Consider the following 21,451-nt stretch of genomic DNA (forward strand, 5'->3'; position numbering starts at 1 on the left):
TTTGGGTTGAGTCCAAGGGAGGCGCTTTGGGTTGAGTCCAAGAGAGGCGCTTTGAGTTGAGTCCGGGAGAAGTCCAGAGTTGAGCTGCAGCTCGAGCCACCGAAACTGCATTTACTGCAGCTCGAGCCACCGAAACTGCATTTACTGCAGCTCGAGCCACCGAAACTGCACTTACTGCAGCTGGAGCCACCGAAACTGCAGCCACAGCAGCGTGAGGCCTGGACGGCAGTTTGGAACAGGGCCGCGAAGGAGCGGCGGCTGCCCAACGAGTCGATCGGTTACAGGACCAGTTGGACCTCCCTATCCCGCTAGCCATCCATCTCCCGCCAGTCCTATCATCATTCCCCGCGTGAGTCTGTCCTTGTTTGTTCTGTCCCTGGGTTAATTAAGACTGTAGGTAAGCTAGCGTTGCACTGTGTATCTAATATCTTCTGTAAATAAACGTGATTGCTTTCTTCCTGCTTATATGTGTAAATAATAAATCCAATTACTCTTCTGTACGTCTTCTTCCTCTTTGTATTCGGTCGCTTTAGAGTTTTCCATATTGGGCAGCCGCGGTGCGATACGGCCAACGTTTGGGTTGAATCGGGTTCTAGTCGGGGAATAACTGTTCGGTCGCGGTTATACCACCGCTTGGTAAAATAACATCTCTTAACTGCGTCCGTAACAATTGGTGTCCGGGAGTGAGATACGAGGCCCGAAGCGCGCTTAACGCGCTCAAAATTACAAGCAGCTGGAAATTGTTTTATTTTTAAAGGAAAACCCGAATTTTGAAATCGCGCCATGGCTGGTCAAGGCGATCGGATGCCGGTGGGTGAGCTAGAGGAGGGGTTAGGAGTAACCCAGGATCAGAGGGACGAAGTAGAGGAGAACATTGGCAATGTGGTTGAGGGAGTATCAGACGCGCAAAATGGCGCTCTCGCGCACGAGGTTTCAGGCGCGCAAAATGGCGCCTATGCGCACGCGGTTACAGCGGCACCAAATTTTGCCGCGCCCGTGACCGTAGCAGCGGGCTTTGATGTGGGGGACTTCATGGCGCAATTCGCCGAGATGCTGAGAAAGAATAGTGAGCAATTGGAAGCCAAAATGAGGAACCGGATGGATGCTCAGAGTGAGCAAATGAGGGCTCAGAGTGAGCAATTGGGAGTAAAAAGGGACGAAAGGAGGGCTAACAGTGAGCGATTGTTAAACAAAATGGAAGCCAGAATGGAACAATGGGGAAACCAAATTGAAGCAACAACGAACGGAATGAGGGCCGATAGAGAGGAAAGGGAGCAGAGGGACAGAGACCGCAAGTTGGGCGAAAGGGTCCCAGGGGTGCACGAGGAGGTAACGCGGGTCGAGAAGCGCTGGTTGAGCGAAGCGGAGGAAAGCGCGGGTACAATGACGGGGGTAGAAATTGCGACACGGTGTTTGGAAAAGCCGGCGACCGATGAGGTAGAGGGAATTTTATTAAAACCAACGGTCGTCGAGGTGAGTAAAGAAAAAGTGGAAGTGGGCATTGAAATTGAAGAGACCGGGGACTTAGAAAACCACTCGCGGCGGGAGGAAGAAATGGAATATGTACAAGGTCCCTGCTCAAATCATGATGATGTACTCGCTAATCCAAATGGAAGTTTGCAGGTTCACGTGGAGAAAAGGATCCACCAGGTGAGTCGTGCTGTATATTGTGCGGGTAGATTTTGCAGGAGGATGTTTGGCGACAAAAGAATTGTTGCGCGATTGGGATCGATATGGCACCCGGGCGTTGGTGAAGGGTCCCGTGTGAGTGGAAATGGCACGCGTGTGAAAAAAAAGTGTGCGCCGGCGAGTGGGTGTGTTATAAAGTGTGGGAGTGAAACCGAGTGCGAGCGAGAATGCACGTCGGGGTGTACGGAGTGTACGTGTGAGGGTGAGAGTGACCCGGAGAGTGAGTTGGTGGTGGAGCGGGTGCGAGAATGCATGCTTGGAATGGTTGAGGGTGTGCGAGGAAGCACACCTGAGTTGGTGGTAGCGCGAGTGTGGGAGAGCCCATGTGAGTGCGTTAGTGGGTGGATGCCAGAGTGCACGCCCATGGTGAGTGTTACGGAGGACGTAACGGAGGAGAGGTGTGGACCGAGGTGTGCGCAAGAGTGTGCGCGAGAGGTGTGGTGTGTAACAGGGAGAGCGTTGGTGGAATGTACGGACGGCGTTGGAATGCCGGGTTTTGTGAGGGTGAAAGGGGTAGCGTATGCGTGTGAGCATGCCGGTGAAGCATCGACGGTAACCGGGTTAGCGGTTAGGGCGACGGATAGCCGATGCGAGCACTCGGGGCGCGGGGTGCTTTGTTGGGTGCGAGGCCCGGCGCGGATCGATGCTGCGTCGCTTCTCTTCGAAGCGTCGTTACCGATTCGGGCTTGGCCCCGCCCCGCACGGTCGAGTCCGGGCCTTGTCGGGCGAGGCGACCGGTCCGGTTCAAGGGCGAGTGGGAGGAAGCGGCACGGTGCCCCCTCGCGGGGACGGGGTTCCGACCGGGGGAGATTGAGCCATCAGGCCCGGGACCGCAAGGTGCCGCACCGAGATGGTGCGTGGAATCTCGGCCCAACCAAACCACCTCCCTTGAACCGAAAGCCGGACGGATTCAACCTGCAGGCAACCAAACCACCCGAATTCATTGCTCGGCTTTGCGAAGCCGAGTTTAATGATGTCACGACGCACCGAGGCTAGGATATAGTGGACTGTGATGATGGTGATAGTGATAGTGTTTTGATACGAAATTTAGAAAAGTGAATAGGATTGGTAGAGTGATTGGAAATTTTTGATTGGTTGGAATTTGGTAAGCAAAATTTATAGTGGGAGATGCCCCATGTGAAGGGATGGCCGATCCACCATCCCTCACAGAGGGGGGCAAAGGAGCACTAGCTTATGGGGTTTATGGCAGTGAAAACTAGCCCGGGTGGGTTTGGATAATGTGTAGGGCCCTAGAAGATGACATTAGGCAACGTTAAGATTAGTTAGTGACAAGGATACCTGTAGTGGGGACGCAGGTAGATTAGTGTGGATTATAATGACAAGGGAGCGCAATAGTTTAAAGGGGCGACTGGGAAGCGCAAGTTTCAGAGGGGAGTAGTTAGATGAGATGATGCCGTGTGAGTGTTGGAGGTGTATAGAAGTGTATTGTGAACAGGTGTGATTGACCAGGTGTGATTGCACAGGTGTGCAACTGGACAGGTGTGTGGAGCAGTGTTTGAGTGATGGTGATGGTGATGTGTGTTGTGTTGACCAAATGGTCCAGGGAGAAGGAGGGTGCAGGTGGCACCAGGTGTGAGTGCACAGGTGTGCAACAACAGGTATGAGGAACAGGTGTATGGAATAAATGGTTGTGTGGAAGACATGGAGTGTGGAATATATGGAGCAGAGAATGAGTGGTGTGGAGAGAGTTGGAGTAAGTGGTACGGAGTGGTGTGCATGGTGCGAAGGTGTGGATGGGGGAAGAGTGGACCCCTTTCACGAGTACCCGGGGAGGGTAGTTTAAAGAGTAGTTAGAAGGTATAGGTAAATTGTGGTTGGATATTGGCATTTGTGGTGCGGGTGAGAGAATGGTATTTGGATGGGTGCATTAGTGTTGTGGAAATGGCTGGGCGTGTAGCCTGTTAGTGTGTGTAGTTGGTTTGGGCACTCCACTACTGTGAGGATGTCGGCCAGGTGAGGCCGCAGCTGGGCTCTGGGAGCCGGTAGTTGTGGATGGGGCCCGAGGATCCGGAGGACGGACCCGGGTAGCCCAGTGCCAGAGGGCACCAGGGGGTGACAGAGCCAGGAGGGGCCTTCCCCAATTAGATAGGTTAGGGTGAGGAGCTAGGTAAGCTCGGGTGGCAACTGCAGTGGTGGAGGTGTGCAGGTGGGTAGACCTGCTGGGAGAGCTACACGTCACAGCCCAGAAATTGTGCAAGGGCACCGGGAGATGAATCGGGGGAGTGAGACCCCAAATTGAGAAGCACCACAGTTTGGTCAATGGGAATTGGTTTTTAGAACCCATAGTGTAAGTTGGCCAATGGATTGGCAGGGAAAGACCCCGGGTAGTGTAACGTGTATTAATGTCATTTAGAGAATAGTTAGGATGAAGTCTCCTCGCACCATCTGCATCCACTCACCTGAGGTGACAGGTACTCCACACCATGCCAGGTTGTTTAATTATTTATGATGCAAATGTTTGGATTGTGAGACGCATCATGACGTGGGTGTGACATTGTGCTTGATGTTCCATCTCTTCCTCCTTAAAAGGATTGATGATGAATTTGGTGATGGCAAATTTTGAAGTAGAGGGATTGTGGTGACGAATTTGGTATGGGAAATATGGGGAAGACGGGACAGTAGCGACGAATTTGTAAATGTGTAGATTTTGTAAAAATGGGGTAAGGGCAAGGGTAGTGTAGGTGACAGGGGGGGTGACGTACGGTAGGGACGAGCTTTTCTCACTTTCGCTCTCCGTACGCATTTCGCCATGCATTGCCTTGTTGATGTGTACCCTTGTGACCTTACCCCTCGCTCATTTGTCTTCCCCCTTTTGTCTCCCACATGACCTGTGTGCCATTGGGCGCCGAGGGGAGGGTGCGTGAGTCGGCCATTGTGCGCCCGGAACTCTCAGAACCAGCTGTCTGCATCGATGCACCACATGATGGACCACATGTCTGTGGCCGAGCACCACTTATGGACCCCATGGGTTGGGGCATGGCCCCTCTGCTGGAACCGGCCATGAGGGCCCGAAATCTTGCTGGCGGACCTTGGCCACAGGGCACCGATGCCCCACAGGTGAACCACACGTAGTCGGCCCTGTGGGCCATAAATAAAATAAAATAAAAAGGACACATTGGGTGCAAGTTTTAATACAAATAGGCCGCCAGTAAGGAAAGCAAAGAAAAATGACAACAACTGGAAGAGATAATAATAGCCAGCAGAGGGAGCCGAAGAGCAAGAGACCACCTGCAGGGTTAGGGGTTGTTGAGTTTATTTTCATGCATTGAACACTGATGAACAATGGTGACTGCACCGATTGGTGCGTAAGGGTGTGTTGGTGCGTTATAGGTGCTTTCATGGTGCGTCGATGCAGAGCAGACTGTCTCCCCCCCAGAAAGAACAATCACAGGTCCTGGGTTAGTTTTGTAAATAAAAGTAGCGTCAATTGTAAATAATTCTCCCCACCGTCAGTGTGTAGTTTGAAGACCATTCCGCAATTCGGTTAACTGTGGGCGTAAGTCTGTTAGGCAGGGTGCAATGGAGCAGCGGGACACATTTATTTATGTTTTAAAACTGTCGCACTCAGGGTCAGGTTAAAAGTAGAGGGAACTACACCTACGTGTCGCACTAAATAAAAGTTGTAGGCCCGGGACGTGCCTAAGAGGAGGAGGATGCAGTGTTGCGGATATGAGGACTGTATTTTTTTTGATTGTGTTGTATTGTGGTAAATTGGTGATGAATATTGTTTATTCTGCGCCTCCTGCCTCCGGAGCTGTGTAAAGGTCAAAGGGCGTCCCATAATTAGTCCATAAAGCATCCACACCACAGCCAATCATAGAATACCCCTGTTCAATAGTTATATCTTATTATGTGTTTTAGGGTAAGGCTGTGTCTCCCATTAATTGAAATACTCCATTGCACCAGTGAAATAAATAGATTCCCTTCATTCCCACTCCCAAAACTTCCATTCCCCCTTTTCGTCAATTGCCATTCGCATTGCCAACCAACAATTGCCGCCATTGGCCACGAGGCAGGGTTGGGGAAGAAAGGCGGGTCCCCACCTCGTCATAGAGGGGAGGAGTGAGTCAGCCCCACTCAACCAACCACGAACAAGGGGTTGGACTTGGAGAGGGTGTGGAGAGAAACATCGAGGAGGTTCGCGAAGGTTGAGGGGCGGGGCCTATATAACACGCAGCTATGGCGTTTCCAAAAGAGATGAGCTTTTACAGAGAGACGAGAGGAAGTCCAAGCGGTTGAGTCCAAGAGAGGTGCTTTGGGTTGAGTCCAAGGGAGGCGCTTTGGGTTGAGTCCAAGAGAGGCGCTTTGAGTTGAGTCCAGGAGAAGTCCAGAGTTGAGCTGCAGCTCGAGCCACCGAAACTGCATTTACTGCAGCTCGAGCCACCGAAACTGCATTTACTGCAGCTCGAGCCACCGAAACCACTTACTGCAGCTGGAGCCACCGAAACTGCAGCCACAGCAGCGTGAGGCCTGGACGGCAGTTTGGAACAGGGCCGCGAAGGAGCGGCGGCTGCCCAACGAGTCGATCGGTTACAGGACCAGTTGGACCTCCCTATCCCGCCAGCCATCCATCTCCCGCCAGTCCTATCATCATTCCCCGCATGAGTCTGTCCTTGTTTGTTCTGTCCCTGGGTTAATTAAGACTGTAGGTAAGCTAGCGTTGCACTGTGTATCTAATATCTTCTGTAAATAAACGTGATTGCATTCTTCCTGCTTATATGTGTAAATAATAAATCCAATTACTCTTCTGTACGTCTTCTTCCTCTTTGTATTCGGTCGCTTTAGAGTTTTCCATATTGGGCAGCCGCGGTGCGATACGGCCAACGTTTGGGTTGAATCGGGTTCTAGTCGGGGAATAACTGTTCGGTCGCGGTTATACCACCGCTCGGTAAAATAACATCTCTTAACCGCGTCCGTAACAATATATATATATATATATATATATATATATATATATATATATATATATATATATATATATATATATATATATATATATAAATATATATATATATATATATATATATATATGTATGTATATGTATGTATATATATATATATATATATATATATATATATATATACATATATGTATATATATATATATATATATATATATATATATATATATATATATATATATATATATATATATATATATATATATATATATATATATATGTAGTAGCGGGATGAAGGCAGGAATTTTAATTCTGGTCAATATTCCAGCACCAAATGTCATATTCCTTTAGAAAGATAATGAGGGATCTTTAACATTCGGCAGTGCAATGCTAGCATATACAGGATATTCAATTTATGTCCCATGCAATTATTGACTGTGTACTCATTGATGCTCTGCCCTCCTTGCTCATCAATAGGCTTAGAATATACGAGGTTGTGACTGTAACTCAGATGAGGCAGATAAAAGGTGAGAATGCCACCTCCAAGCTATCTTGTCTATTACTCTCTCTTTATACTATTTCCAATTACGTTGGCGTTGGTGGTTCGTCATATACTCTTGGCTCAAGCCTTTAATGAAGTGGTTGGATAGCTCTGACATTTGACTGAAGTTTCTATGACATTAATTTGTAATTTTTTAAGGGGACAGAGTGATAACTCCCAGAAAGACAACATGGGATCTTTCCAATTTGTGATGCAACGCCCTGTCTGCGAAGCACCAATGAGACCGTTTGTAGGCTGAGAATGTAACCCAAACTGGATAGTTTAAGAGTAACTGCGCTACCTCTGCACAATACAGTCGGACCCCGCTATTCGTGGTTCCGCTATTCGCGGATTCTGCGTATTTGCGGGTGATACAATGCGACCTATTTCTCTATTCATGGAAAAGTGTCCTTCAAATTCGCGGTTTTTTACTATTCGCAGCCTTTTTACTATTCGCAGCCGTGTTCTGCGAAATCACGTTTTTCCCCCCTATTCGCGGCCGTGTTTTGTAAAATCACGGTTTTTCCCCCTTTTTGCGGCCGTGTTCCGCAAATTCGCGGCTTTTCAGGGGCATTGAAATAATGCCGCAGCATACATTCGTGGGATTTTCATCAACCTTCGCAGATTACCGTCGACATTCTCTGGATTTGCCTCACCATTCGTGGATTTTGCCTCGCCATTCACAGATTTTGCCTCGCCATTCGCGGTTTGGCCCTCTCTATTTGCGAAATTTTCACGAATCTGGAACCTATCCCCCCTTTTTCCATTGAAACAATGCCCTGCTATTTGGGGGTTCACTATTCGCGGATTTTCCAGGAATGTATCCCCCGTGAATAGCGGGGTCCGACAGTACTGTCGGATTTTGTCAATTACTATTGTAAACAAATCCAAGTATTAAATGATTCAAGTTTAAATAACTTGCATTAGAAAGGGCATTTTAAAAATTCAATTTAACACTGAATTGTATTAAGATGAAATTCCCAAAATCTATTTTTAACCCTTTCAGAAAATTCATACAAGGTTCAATTTTTAAAACATTCAAAATTTAAAAAATAGCAATAAATAATTTGACAAAGGAACAACAGTACTTTGGTACGCATTGATACCTTACATGTGATTTATGGGTAGTACAGTGATTACTCATTTAAACAACTCTCAAAAAGTATGTGAATAAGCAATTTATTACCATGAATGCCATCTTATCTATGAAATAGTCCATACCTTTCTTGCACAGAATAGTTATGTTGCTAAAGACTAACTGTCAAATGTAAGTTAAATAACTTACACGACTAACATGAAAAAAGGAAAGGAACTGAAGTTACTCTCAAACTCTAATAATTAAAATATCAGTCGAGGTTGTGAAATGGAAGTGGAGGGAGAATTTATGCAGTGCTCGTGAAAAGTGAAAAAAGATCGTTGAGTGAAGAATTGAAGAATTGAGGAATGGAATACTCGAGAGTTCATAGATGACCTTACCCTGCACAGTCTTGAGAAAAAGGAACACGGAAAGAGAGCCAACGGTAAGAGAGTGAGCAGGAAATTGGATTGATAAATATGGCATAATATTTTGGCCAAGTACTGTTAAACGGAAGGATTTTGAAAGTGCCAAAAAGGCAATTTATATTCTACAGTATTCAAGTACTGTATATAATTCAATTGAAATAAAACTAGAATGGCACTTGGTAGAGAGCATACACCCTCCAAGCTGAAAAGTTTATGTTTTGTATCCCACTGATTGGCATTTTGTATCCCATTAACCAACTCATCCACCAAATTTGGTCGAAACTCATCAAAAACGTTTTGAAATATTGGTTCACGAGTTATCAAACAGAGTGACCACTATATTCGTCATGGGTGTGTGTGTCTGTCTGTCTGTCTGTCCGCAGCATAACTACCTGATGATATCATCCGATATTGATGAAACTTGGGTGGGAGGTTGATATCATGATCTAGTTGTGTCCTGCCTAGTGGGCGTATTGCGCCCATTGTGGGAGGAGCGGCGCCCGAAAAAGATGTCTTTTTAGGGGGTAATCGAGTTCAAGCTACATCTTCTCCGAGGGAGTTGGTGGAATCTGACAGGGGTTTCGGTATTTGGTTAGGCCAAATAGGCCAATGTCATGTGTTTAGCCCCACGGAGCTCGATTTTTCATTTTCGCCCCAAGGTCAAGGTCACAAGGTCACAGAATTTAGAAAAGTCGATTTTTGATGATTTTATTACATTGTTCGCTTCCTGATAGGGTGAAATGTCGTACATGACCTAATATTACAACATACATCATGAAATAAAGTTTTCCAACAAATTTCAGAATCTTCGACCTTTGACCTTTGAAGGTCACAAAGGTCAAATTTTCAAAGTTGTCGGAATCGAACCGAATTTTCGGTATTGTGTAGCTAACTAACCTCATAACTGATTATACAATATTTTCTATCTCATTTCAAGGTCAGTAACCTTCGTTTTGACATTTCCCGGCCAGCACCACACACAATTACGTACATCTGGCTCTTCAAGGACTGTGCACGCAGCGCATTGGGGCCCTTTGTAAATAGGCATGTACAGCGCATGTCGGGGGCCGACACCTGCCACGTGGGCTCCCGACCCCCCAGTCCGGGCCTGTTTCGGTTATAGTCCGTCCTTTGTCATTGAATACCGCTCGCTCATGAACCATCGTCGTCTCCTGACTTATGATGTTATATATCGCTTTTGACCCTATCACTCAATGGTGAAGAATCACTGAAAGATATTAAAATTATTGTATCTGGATCCGTACTCGGATCTTCACCAAAATGGAATTGATTCGCCCTTGTCACACACCCAACCAGTCCACCAAATTTTGGCCGAATCGGTTCATAATTTTTTGAGATATTGTGCGATATATTGGTTTTAGCCCTATAACTCAATGGTGAAGAATCACTTTAAAAATTCACTTATACGGATCCGGATTCGCAACTTCACCAGAATTGTATCAATTCTTCCGTGTCACACAACGAATATATCCACCAAGTTTCGTACGAATTTGTCCACAATTTTTTGAGATATCATGTGCTATCGTTTTTTGCCATATCTCTCAATGGTGAAGAATCACTTAAAAATTCTCCGATCCAGATCTGAATCCGGATCTTTTGCCAAAATCTAATCATTTCATCCTTGTCACATACCCAACCTCTCCACCAAATTTAGTCCGAATCCATACACAACGTTTTGAGATATCCTGTTCACAAACAGACAGACAAACAGACAAATAGACAGAAAGGGGTGAAACGATAACCTCCATCCACAACTTTTTTAGATATCCTGTGCACAGACACATAAACAGACAAACAGACAGACAGGGTGAAAACATAACCTCCATCCACCTTCGGTGGCGGAGGTAATAAAGATTTTAAAGGTTGTACAAAAAAACATTTTCCCGAAGTTTACCACCATATTGACGCAGTGTTTTATACATCACGTTAACATTATACGGGTATTAGTTATTTGTGCCTGGTGCTTGTGTCTTTTTAAAAGTTCCTAAAAAGAGTAAGTTTTCTGTTTTTTTTGTTTTTTTTTGTATACAGGATCGAGGCTCGTGAAAGAGCTAACATTTATCACACAAAAAATCAAACAGACACACAAAGTATATAATAAGGGGAGCGGTAGATAAGATGGGGAGAGATGGGGAAGCACACAAACACAACATTTGAGGGCAGAGACATCGGGAGATCTGTGGGAGGGAGAGGGCTTGGGGGGAGGAGGCGTGGGAAGGGGATGGTGGGTGGGAGAAGTATAAAACACAAGGACACTGCAAGGACTTCCAGGAAAGAAGTTGGTATTTTAAAAAAGTGGATCTGGGGTGAAATTAGCGAGGGTAGAAAAGATCAAGGTTTTGGATGGGGGAAGATAAGAGATGGTGGTGAACAGCTGTTTTAAAGACCTGGAGGGAGGAGTGAGATTGAATGAGTTTGACTACCTGACTACTTTGAGTTTGACTGAAGGAGTTTGTAATGATCTTCAATTTTGTTTGACTACCAGACAGGCAGACAGACTAAAACAATTATCTCACTCCTCTCTGCACATGCACAGTTGGGAGAAATATGGAGCCAAAGTACTGCTGAACGACAGGTTCGTTTTCCGATTCATGTTCAAAATAATCACATTTAATTGTAATCAAGTATTTCCATGATCATATCTGACATCTGTAGACAGACAGACAGTGAATCAATTGCTTAGCCCCGCTTTTTTCATGCACACGTGGGATAAAAAACTGGCTTAGTGATAGGAAGTGCAAAGAGTGGCTGTGAGTGTGAGGTCTGGTTGGGAGGATGTAAGTAGTGGGGATCAGTACTGGGCCAGTTATTCTTCAAAATTTGCATCAATGTTTTGGACAGTGGGGTTAATGAAAAGTCAGATTTCTAAATTTTCAGATGATACAAAGCTTGGAGGTAAGGTACATAGCAGAGAGGGGTGATCAGATTCAGGAAATCTAGATACTTCAATATATTGGGAAAAAGATCGGCAGATGCAGTTTGATGTAAAGAAATGCAAGGTGCTGGTGATGGGTAGGAATCATCAAAATAGGGATTACATGATGCCGTTTTGGAGTGTGTGATACAGAAGCACCCGGGATGGTGGTTGATATGCAGGTTGGGTGGTGCTGAGTAGGGGGTGGTGGCGACCGGGAGGTGGGTATTGGGGGGAGGGGTTGAGTAACGAGACAGTTCAGGGCCAGGCACTGTTACTGGTGAAGCTAATAGGATTTCTTTACTGGTGAGGCCAGCATGAGGGGGATAAATTATAAATCAATAGAGGTAGTGTGAACATTGTAAAGGAATAGAGTGAGGCCTCACTTCAATCATTGTGTAAACAGTTATGGTAAAAAAAAGAAAAAAAGAAAAAGAAAAAAAAAAGCAGATGAAATGAAAATGAAAATGCGCAGAAGAGAAATGGAGATATGTGAATGGTGTGTGTGTGTGTGTGTGTGCGTGTGTGTGTGTGTGTATGCTGCAGGAGTGGGTGTGGTTTTGCATGAATATGTTTTTATTTGAGTGGTGCATGTTGTAAGGGTAGGTGGTCGGTTGGGGGTTTTTTGGTGTGTGAGTGAGTGGATGAGGGGCTGTGGATTCTGGGAGTGGAGGCGGTTTTGTTGTTGTAGTCTGTCTGCCTCAACCTGAAAGTATAGAAGAGGTGATACGAAGATAGGTTTAAACTGGAATTATATTGGTACCTATAAGCATCAGGGATAGAGGATTACATGAACATTGGCAGGACTGGTAGGTTTCGTCGGTATGGATTAGTGATTGTATACATGCATCGTGATTGCGAAGACTATGAGAGGGTCTCATCAAAAAGTAAATGTGTTGTCGATATATGTTCATTCCTCCCCTTAAAACCATCAGAAGCCCCAGACAACCCTTTGAAAACCCTCCAAAAAGAAAACCAAGTAAAAAAAGAAAAAAATTCAAAACTCTGGTGTTGTCCCTGTACCTGCCATACTGCAATCCTCTGCACTCCTCCAACCTCTTCCACCCCCAGTGAAATTAAATACATAAACTGATGGATTTAATTAATGTGGTCGTGATAGAACTCAGGCATGATGGCTCAAATGACCTCCTCTAGTGTACAAGCTCCTTGTATAATCCTGTATGGCTGTATACAATATTCCGTGTACCACTACTATTTTTTATTAGCTTACTTTTCATGGAAGACATAGTGGAATCTTTAATGTCCACCACCAACCAGTATTGGCAGACAGGTCATTCAGCTTAAAGTCCTTTTGATAGATGGCACACCCAATGATGCACACCTAACTGCATGTGAAACACCAGGATGACCATTTAGAGCTGGGTCGAGATTCAAACCCAGCCAAGATAGCTCAAATGTGAGTGCGCATACCTCTTGGCTATCCTGCCAGCCCCTGGGAGCTATACTTCTGTACCATTTGAAAATTAGTGTTTGTGTGGCATTAACTCTCCAATACTCATTATTATAATTATGATGTTTTTTTTTGTGGAATACTGGCAGCTTTTAGTGGACGTGTGACAACCGCAATTTCTGCCAGGAGTACTGTGGTATCACACCCAAGAGTTTTACCATATATCTGCCAAATGGAGCACTGAAGGCAACCCCCTTTGAAACATAAGACTTCAAACTTTTACAAAACTTTCAAATGTAGGAAGTCTGACAAATTGCAAACTACTTGAGAAGTCCTTCAAATGCTGAAAGCGATTTGCAGCTCTCAAAGCTCTATCAAGGGGAGTTTGTAAAATAACCTAGCACCAGGTCGCATGAATTCAAATAAAATTCTGCGATCTCAATGGGTCTCGGGGAAGTCGCAATTCAGAGTACAGTCTCGAAGTGCATTTGCCCGAGTCATCTTGACTCTAAACGAGTCAGAATCGCTGATATGAGATCTACGGCAAAGAGACGTATGCTGCCAGCATTTTTGTGTGTAAAAAAAAAGAGAAAATCTGCCAAACGGTATTCACAAAAGGCATATGGAATTAGACGCACCATTAAACATCATTGGGAAAGCCAAAGAACGTGGGTTTCGCCAAGTCTTGCAGGGAAACCAGGTGGAAAATTGATTTGGTTGCTGTGTGAGCTTTTCATTTAGCATTCTGTTGCAGTCAGACAAAACACAATTAAGTTAAAATAAAGAGCTCTTGTATGATAATTCTAAGCAGCTGCATTTTATATTTTTATATAAAGAGAATATAAAATGCCTATATGTATACTGTATGTGTATATATATATATATATATATAAATAAAAATATTTTTATATTTTTATAAAATAAAATAAGTAAATAAATTTTTTTGTTATAATTAATTTTATTATAAATTATAAATCATAAAAAATAAATAAATAATTTTTAAAATAAATAAAAATATAAAAATATTTATTATATTTATTATATTTATATATATTTATATATTTATATAAATATATTTTTTAATATATATAAATAAAAATAAATATATATATATATATAAATAGAAATAATTATATATATATATATATTATATTATATATATATATATATATATATATATATATATACGTCGACATATACACATATATACATACACATATATACATATGTATATATTGACACATATATATATATATATATATATATATATATATATATATATATATATATATATATATATATATATATATATATTCGTATATAGTGAGATTATCATTACTGAATGCACATTGGACCAGGAATCAAGCACGAATTTGGCCAGCTCATTGCATCATCATTCCACCGATGCAGTCATTGCCCCCTTGTCCAGGGTGCCAGTGATGCCTTACCTAAGGTTGGCAAAAGTCAGTTTTCTGGGCAGTTTGCCTTTGTGTTCTCAGCGGTCGACAGGGAATGAATTTTGAATTTGGTCAGGGTGCCTGCGACACCTCACCCAGTCTTTGTAAAAAGGCACCGTGGGATCCTTCATGTTCACAGACTAATGCTAGCAGATGGGTAACATCCCTCTGGGGGACATAGCACTCATGGGTGCAATGCCCTGCCTGCAAAGCACCAGTCTGACAGTTTATGGTCGGGTTGGAAATTGAATCCAGACTACTTAAAGTGCACTACCTCTGCAATCTGTCTTTTCAAAACAAAGCAATATGTTCAAAGGTGCATTATTTGAAAATGAGCTTCCCTTTCTTCCATCATTTCTCACATCCCACCCCTAAAGGTGGTGCCCGGCCTTCTCTAAAACAACGAAGACATTTCCACTCTTTGCCAGTAGAGGGCTCACCATGTCTGCAAATGTTGTTAAAGCTAGTCATCTTGGCCTGAACCAAACAGGGCACAGTGCAAGGGCCTATTAATCCTGAGAGATGACAGCAGCACCAGCTCATGAGGTAGTATATTCACACCCCAATTTACCAGCCAGTCGTCCACGACGGCATGTTGAAGTGAGCTATCGCTTTCAGCATGCCAGAAGCCAAATTTATGATATTTCTTTGTACCGAATAAATCAGTCACCCCCACCGTACCATGCTCACACAAACGTGCACAGGTCATGAGATGGCCTGGTAGTCCTTGTATCTCAATAGCACCTGGCATTTACTCTTCACAGAAAGAAGTCTGCGGCCTCACCTGTGTGCTCAATTTGATCATTTCCACCTCCACCTGTGTGTTTGCCTCATCCAGATCTTTCATTTCTTCATAGAGGTTCTTTATTTCCTCTTCGTTTTCGATGCCTGTCATAGGTTTGGGGAGAGTTGGGAGAAGAGAGTGAAATTGTTTTGGATAGCTGTCTAAAATTAAGGTACAGCCAAACTCGCATGGAATTCGGCTTCTCTCTCTCTCTCTCTCTGTGTCTCTCTGTTTCATTAATTTTGAGACCCCCTTCTACCTCAGGGCAGACATAGACACTCTTTGTCAAATAAATTGATACGCATAATTGTTTTTGAACAATCTCCTACACTCTCTGCTGCCCTTTTATGGGTTCATTAGAAACCTCAGCGATTCTAACTTTACACATCACTTCATGGATGCCTTTTTTGCGCATTTACACATCTTTAGCTCAGCGCTTTGTAGGGAATTTATTCACACAAACAAACCAAAGATGTTTCTTCGAAAATAGGAAACAAATACTTTCCACGTCAGTTATAGTGAGATTTAAGAATGTTAAAATGATTATTTAGTCCAATGAACGGTGACATTGCAAAATCATTCTTTGCATCCATACTCACTTATGGTTTGTTTACTTAGAAAGGGAATTGAGTACAAGAATGCAAGAATTATCTTGGTGAAAATGCAAGAATCTTGTCTGAATGCAAGAATTATCTTATATAATCACTCACAAGGTGAGAGGTTAAATGAGAGAAAGAGCTTTCTTCGGAGTGAGCGCTTGTCCATCGTGCTCAGGGCTTACCCCGCACGTAAAAATTGCTCTGGATGTGTGTGGGCATACGTTAATATGCAGGTGTCAACACAAACACCTAATTGCAATCCAAATAGAGAAAATAAAGGATAACGAGTTAGAAAGAATGAACTAACTTTGCAAATGTGACTTCCTCCACAGGGTCAGAATTATGTGAAACGTAAGTGACGTAAAAAGTAATTAAGTCCCATGCACCCCCGCATACTGTATGGCACTTTAAGGAGGTAGTTACATAAATGTTGCTCTGACTTCCATCACACCCGGTGCTTACTGCGTGAAATAGATGGCAGAAATGTTATTTGCCTACCGTTGGAAGCTCTCAATTTGATGGTCATCATCTCTTCTCCAGACAGCTTGGCCTTCTTCATCGCAAAGGTGGCTCTGGGACACCCCGACAGGCTTCAGAAACAAGCAAGTGTATCAGGCCACCTCAGCAAACCGGCCTTCCCTTTTTAGATTCAACCGCTAAATTACATCGCATCTGGGATGCATAGCCATCACATTCAATTCACATACTTACAAAAGCTATGATTGATGATGACGTACCATTTATTTAATCCATCCATGACTGGTTAAACCAACCTGAATTTATGTTTCAATTAACTGGGATGTGGAGACGATGACTCCGTCATCATCATTATTGTGTTAATTGTCATCAGGCGTTTACAATATTGTATTTCCAATAAAATCCGTTGCCATTAAAACGGCTGATTTTGGAGAGGGAGTTGTTTGAAGCTAATATATTTGACTTTCATTAATAAGAATAAATTCATTATACTTAAATGAGATTTAGTTATCAGTAATAAATATGCCATTATGGATGATGGTGATGGCAAAACATGGAGGATGGCGATGGATAAACATAAAAAATTTCTACATGACATGGACCAAACTTCTTGTCCATTGACCCAGATTCGTCCTTTAACTTTCTGTGCTTCCAGCACATCTCGATATTGTAGAATGCGGCCATATGCAATTACATTCATTCATGTACCATGCTCTATAGTTCTGCCATAGCACTTTCTTGATTAGGCCTGCAATCCTCGATTGGTCACCAATCTGATGCAGGATACTCAATAGAGGGTGTAAGAATTTGAAATATGCTCAGGTGGGCAGCGATAGATTGCCCTTCTCTTTGAGAAGGACACCATGGGATCTTTAACATCCATTGAGTACTTCCAGCAGACAGGACACCCAGCTTAATGGCCTTCTGAGGGACTCCACACAAATTGATAAATCTAACTGAATGCAAAACACCAGGGATGACAGTTTTAGCTGCGTTGAGATTCAAACGCATGTATGACAGGTCAGAGGTGAGTGTGAGTCCGTCTCGGCTGATATGTAATCTGGTAGAACAATTATGGTAACCCCTGGGTCAAATATTAGCAGATGTTGAATGGTTTCTTTACTCAATTCAGGTTTTTTTATTTCATGGCCAGAATAAATTTCAGGAAGATGCTTGGGTGAGACGTCTGATGAGTTTTTGCTTTTTCAACGGCAATGAAAAACCAGGTGGCAAACCTACGATGATCATCATGCTTTGTATTTCAACACGGTGAAAGAGCATGTTCATTGATATATATATATATATATATATATATATATATACATATATATATATATATATATATATATATAATTATATATATATATATATATATATATATATATATATATATATATACTACTGTGTTCAAAAAGTATCCGACCTTTATTTTTCGTGCGTAAAAAAAAAGAAGCTAGGGAGGCGTTGATTGGTGCACGTATGTAGGCGATCCTAATGCGCACGAGTGAATTTTTTCCCACCTGCAGAAGCTGTCATTCGACGGCAGACCGCCGATGAGTGAGGACATGTAAGTGAGCGCCGTCGGATTTTCGTTTTTGACAAAATGACGGAAAAACTTGAACAACGCTACTGCATCAAATTTTGTGTAAAGCTTGGCGATTCCCAAGTGGAAACGATCCGCAAGATTCAACACAGTTCATTCCATTATGAAGGAGGATTTGGGCTTCAGGAGAATCTCAGCGAAGTTCGTACCAAAGCTGCTAACGATTGAGCAGAAGCAACTCCGTTTGGAGATCGCACAGGACATGCTGGAGACTGTGAACAGCGATCCCAGCTTCCTCAACACAGTGATCACTGGCGATGAGTCCTGGGTTTATGGGTACGTCCCAGAAACCAAGTTGCAGTCATCACAATGGAAGCATCCAACATCCCCGAGGCCAAAAAACACAAAATTCGATGCAGTAGCGTTGTTCAAGTTTTTCCGTCATTTTGTCAAAAACGAAAATCCGACGGCGCTCGCTTACATGTCCTCACTCATCGGCGGTCTGCCGTCGAATGACAGCTTCTGCAGGTGGGAAAAAATTCACGCGTGCATATTAGGATCGCCTACATAAGTGCACCAATCAACGCCTCCCTAGCTTCTTTTTTTTTACGCACGAAAAATAAAGGTCGGATACTTTTTGAACACACTACGTATATATATCGACAGAGGTAGTATAATTATACAAGGAGCCCCACATACACAGTGGGGGAAAAAAATGTGAGCCCAGTAGTGAGACAGGTCACAGACAGGCCCATATATGGACATCTGGCACAAGAACACGGAACACTCCACATGTCGGGATGGCAATGGGAAAAAATGATGCCCGATCTAATGTGTACAAAATGATATGCTGAAAAGCTACTACAGATTGAAGTTGTAAGCCTTTAACGGCCATACAGTTTATTCTCGAATGTTTCCAGAACTAACAAGTCTGATAAAGATGCCAGAATACATCGACAAAGTACCAAAATCTGGAGATCGCAAAATCTTCTTCCTTCTCTCATCAATGTCAGCAGGCTTAGCACAATAACGGCTGAAACGATTACGATGATTCAAACGGGAGGAACAACATTGTCTATTGGGTATTGCACACGCACCGTAACAACAGAAAATTGGACAAAGCAAGAATAACACAATCACAATACACCATAAGCTGTTGAACACCACTTATGCATGCACAGACTGGGAAAGTCTGCCATAAAAACCTCTGCATTCCAAGGTTTCAAGGCCTCATGGATTGCAACATGCATATAGTTATGAAGGAGAAGGGCCCAGAATAAACAGAAACATATTAAAAATGAAGACAGAAAGAACGCAACCTATCTTGTGAAGTATAGGGCTAACTCAGAGAAAAAGACAGTTTCCTGGGTACACAAAGATACACAAGGAACTTTGGGGCAGTAGGAGGCCATTCGGCCCATCATGCCTGCACTGCACCAACACCAATATCACCACCAACCTATGCACAAGCTCCTTACCATGTAAACAAGCCAATATCCCCATAAGCCACTACCCCCAATGCATTCGGGTACATATATCATCTAAATCCCAATTAAACTTATCCAACCCCTATGCTGACACTTCCTTTCCGAGGAGACCATTCCATGCATTAACCACTCATCGACTGAAAGACCCCTACCTTAAAACTGTCTAACTCTCATATTCTTCACCCTCAAGCTATGACCCCTCCTGGTCTTAACCCTGTCCACTCTACTGAAAACCTCCAATGCACCTATCTCATCCACACCCTTCATTATGTTAAACATCTCCATCAGATCCCTCTTGTAATTGCCTCCTTTCTAATGTATAAGTTCCTGCCTTCTTCAAAATCTCCTCATAGTTTAGTCTAGCGAGCAATGGAATAAATCTAGTAGCTAGACGCTGTATCCCCACTCTCTGGCAGCTCTCTCCTTCCTCAGATGTGGTGACCAAAACTGCACACACTATTCTAGATGAGGCCTCATTAAATTGATACAGTATAAAGTTTTATCACTATGTCTTTTGATTTTAAATTTAACCACATGCGGATACAACTAAACCCCTGTCATCTTACCTTTCCCCCCACACCTCCCGATATATATTAGCACCACAGATAATTGTCTTGTGTGACACTCACCAAAACTGTCCCTTGCGTCATGTAAACCATATTTTCATTGTTCCTGCTGATGCCCAGCACCTTACATTTCTTTACGTTAAACTGCTAGACTTTCCTGAATCAGATCACCCCCTCTCTGCTCTACCTTACATCCAAGCTTTGCATCATCTGCACCTTTAGAAATCTGACTCTTAATTAGCCCCAATGTCCAAATCATTGATGTAAATTATGAATACTAATGATCCCAGTTGTGATCCCTGAGGTACCCCATTAAGTACATCTTCCTAACCAGACATCCTCACTCACAGCCACTCTTTTCTTCCTATCGCCAACCCCTTTTCCAATCCAGTTAGCTACTCTACTAGCCACACCGCACGCCCACACCTTGGTTAACAAACTCTTATGGAGGTACCTTATCAAATGCCTTCTGGTAGTCTATATGTATTACGCCACCACGCTTCCCTCATGCACCCAATCAGCAAATACTTTGTAGAACTCCAATAAATTTGTTAAACACGATATCCCTTTGGTAAGTTTATGCTGACAACCTTCAATTAGATTGAAATTATTGAAACGTTCCCTAGCTGTTCCTTAGTTAATGTGTCCAACACTTTATAATAATAATAATAATATAAATATAACCACCTTTAGAGGCCATTTTTCCCCGCAAGGCGGGGGTTGGCCTTTTTCGGGAACCGTGGTTGTTGTTTTTTTGGTCCCCTTTTTGAAGCAATGTTTTACGGCCGGATGCCCTTCCTGGCGCCAACCCTTTTTGCCGCCTTTAACGACAAGCAGGGAATTACCAGTGAACTGGTACTCAATTAGCCGACCTCGGAAGGATGACAGGCTGAGTCAACCCCCCTGGCGTTAGTTCAGCGATCGACCGGGATTTGAACCCAGGATCCTAGGATCCTAAGCCGGCACCCTAGCCGCTAGCCCAACACCAGGGCTCAATAATAATAATGCATTTATTTTATATAGCGCTTTTCAGGGAGCCCAAAGACGCTTTGACAGAGTGCAAAACATAATGCATAGCAAAACATAAAAACAATTGCAAAAAACAAGAATCAATAAGGAAATATTCAAAGCAAAAAGGAGGGAGAAGGAGAAGAAATAGTCAGGGGTTAAATGCTGTGGGTTAAATGTTGAATGCAGTGTTGAACAGGTGAGTCTTGAGTGATGTTTTGAATGTGGTGAGTGAGGAGGAGTCTCTGATGGTGTGAGGTAGTGAGTTCCAGAGGGTGGGAGCAGCGATGGAGAAGGCCCTGTCCCCCCAGGATCTGAATTTGGTCCGGATGGGGGGGGTCAGGAGGTTGGTACCAGCAGAGTGGAGGTTGCGGTTGGGAGTGTGTCTGGAGAGGAGGTCAGCCAGGTAGGATGGGGCCAGGTTATGGAGGGCTTTGTAGGTCAAGAGGAGGATTTTGTACTGGATTCCCTGGGAGATGGGGAGCCAGTGAAGCTTGTAAAGGACGGGGGTGATGTGGTCACGGGTCCG

General features: G+C 43.6%; 1 protein-coding gene across 1 annotated transcript in view; it reads right to left on the bottom strand.

Annotated features, from left to right (window-relative positions):
- MYT1L (myelin transcription factor 1 like) overlaps window positions 1-21,451 on the bottom strand; it is a 226,371-nt gene that overhangs the window by 17,177 nt on the left and 187,743 nt on the right. The window contains exons 13-14 of the mRNA XM_078773623.1: window positions 16,340-16,431; window positions 15,243-15,346 (exon numbers count right to left, since the gene is read on the bottom strand). Of these exons, the coding sequence (XP_078629749.1) occupies window positions 15,243-15,346; window positions 16,340-16,431 (196 nt within the window). The remainder of the gene's footprint in view (window positions 1-15,242; window positions 15,347-16,339; window positions 16,432-21,451) is intronic.

The sequence above is a fragment of the Myxine glutinosa genome, chromosome 3, assembly GCF_964187855.1.
Source record: "Myxine glutinosa chromosome 3, kmMyxGlut1.1, whole genome shotgun sequence".
In the NCBI taxonomy this organism is placed as follows: Eukaryota; Metazoa; Chordata; class Myxini; order Myxiniformes; family Myxinidae; genus Myxine; species Myxine glutinosa.